The following is a 1,917-nucleotide window of genomic DNA, read 5'->3' on the forward strand; positions in this document are numbered from 1 at the left end:
AATTTTCGTGGCACCGTGTTTCTGCAATGTTAGCTGAGGAGGAATCTCTTTCAACTTCAGGTGTACTTCTCAGAGGAGGAGTAGGATGTGTATACTGAGGGTGGTACTCTGTGGACAGGGTTACAGGTGAAATCTGCTCAGGAGAAGGGGAAACAGGTGATGGGTCCCTACTCCTGAGGTGCTGAGGTGAGGGACTTCGATGCTTGTCAGGTGAAGGGGTTTGATATTTCGGCTCAGGTGAGGGAGTGTGATGCTTTGGCTGAGGTGAAGGTGTTTGGTACCTGGGTGGGTGCGACAAAGTTAGTTCAGGCTGCAGAACGGGGCTTGTGAAGCCCGATATATGGGGCGAGTCTCGTGGTGTACCAGTGGACTCTGCTACACTGCCCTGTGTACTGTCTCTACTTTGTGTAGGGCTGCTTGCTTCAGGGGACACAGCTGTCCTATCAGGCTCAGGGGTGGAAAGACGACAGGGCTCAGGAAACGGGGGAGTGTCCCTGTCGTCGGGCTGGACAACTGTGTACGAAATCCCTGTGATATGAGGGGATGAAGTGAAGCTTCTTGATGAGGCAGTGTCAAAGTGAGGCTCGGGTGAGGATGCTGTAATCCGGATTTCAGGTGAGGGAGCAGTGTGTCTGTGCTCTACTGGAGAGCAGTTGCTCCTGACTTCAGGTGATGGAGATAAACTATAACTCACCACAGGCGAAGGCACCTGCGTGCTGATTTCAGAAAGTGGTGAAATGTGTCTTATTTTAGGCGAGGAACCAGGAGAGGGAGTTCTTGTCCCTGTCTTAGCCGGAGAGGCAGCACTGAGCAGACCAGGTGAGGGAGCTGTGTGTCCCAGTTCAGGGGAGACACTATTCTCCACGAGCTCGGGAGATGTTGATATTGAAATGACAGGTGAGGGAGGTGTGTATCGTGGGGCAGGTGTAGAAGCAGTGCTGCCTGGTTCAACTGATAACCTTGAGTTTTGGTTCTCAGGAGTAGCTGTGGTGTCTCCTCCTGCAGCGGAAGGATCTGAAATCAGCTCAGGAGAGCAGGGAGGCTCTTCTATATCAGGTGTGGAGCCTATGCTGAAAAGATCAGGCAGGGAGACCCTTCCTGTTAGCTCAGGAAAAGGAGATGACGCTTGAGTATCGGGGGAGTAGGGCCTATTCTTCAGATTAGGGGAGGCCGATGTTTCTGTTGACTGGGATGATAAATCTGCACTACTGCGTGACGGTAGAGGAGATGAAGGAGTGGCTGATTCTGTAAAATCTAGAGAGAAATCTTTGGGTGAGGGACTGCTGTGTTGGTAAATGTAGCTGCTCCTTGACTCAGGTGAGTTTTGTGCTCCCCTGCACTCAGGTGAAGACTGGGTGTTGACTGATACAGAGGAGGATGAGCTGACACAGTTCCTAGGCTCAGAGGAGGGACTAGGAGTTAACGATTGATGTGAGGGGCTGTTAAGTCTGTCTTTGAAGGTAGGCGTGATTCTCCCTGGTTCAGCCTCCGAATGAGTTTGACTTGGATTAGATGATGATGGTGAACTTCTCTTTTCAACTGAGGAAGAAGATAAGGATGATGCTCTTCCCTCTGGACTGATGGTATAGGAGCTATTATGTCCAGGAGAGGGGGTCCTCTCACCGGTGTCGAGGACTTCAGGTGGTGGGCTAGGTGTACTAAGCTGAGGTACCGGTGATTTGCTTTTTGGTTCTAAATTTGGGCTTCTGTCCTCAAAATTGTCTGGATGCCCTGAGCTGAATCCCTCGCCCTCTGACTGCCTCCTCTCTGCAGACTCGTTTTGCGACAGGGGGCTGTAAAGCCTTTCTCTTGAGTCTTCAAAGCCCTCCTCTCCTTCACTGGAGCCCTGTGCAGTGTGGTAAGAGCCTGAGTCGTTTAGATCATCCACCAGGGGTGATGCAGCAGATGTCCCGTCCA

General features: G+C 51.6%; 1 protein-coding gene across 1 annotated transcript; it reads right to left on the minus strand.

The window, feature by feature from the left end:
- Positions 1–4: 4 nt before the first annotated feature.
- On the minus strand, positions 5–1,909 carry LOC111662656 (uncharacterized; the record flags this gene model as incomplete). The annotated part of the gene is made up of 1 exon (XM_023416593.2): positions 5–1,909. A coding segment is annotated over one exon (1,905 nt), but the record flags the coding sequence as incomplete, so codon positions are not given.
- Positions 1,910–1,917: the final 8 nt, after the last annotated feature.

Source organism: Seriola lalandi, unplaced genomic scaffold (assembly GCF_002814215.2).
Source record: "Seriola lalandi dorsalis isolate HSWRI2012SDOR001 ecotype SW California unplaced genomic scaffold, Sedor1 jcf7180002000664, whole genome shotgun sequence".
NCBI lineage: Eukaryota > Metazoa > Chordata > Actinopteri > Carangiformes > Carangidae > Seriola > Seriola lalandi.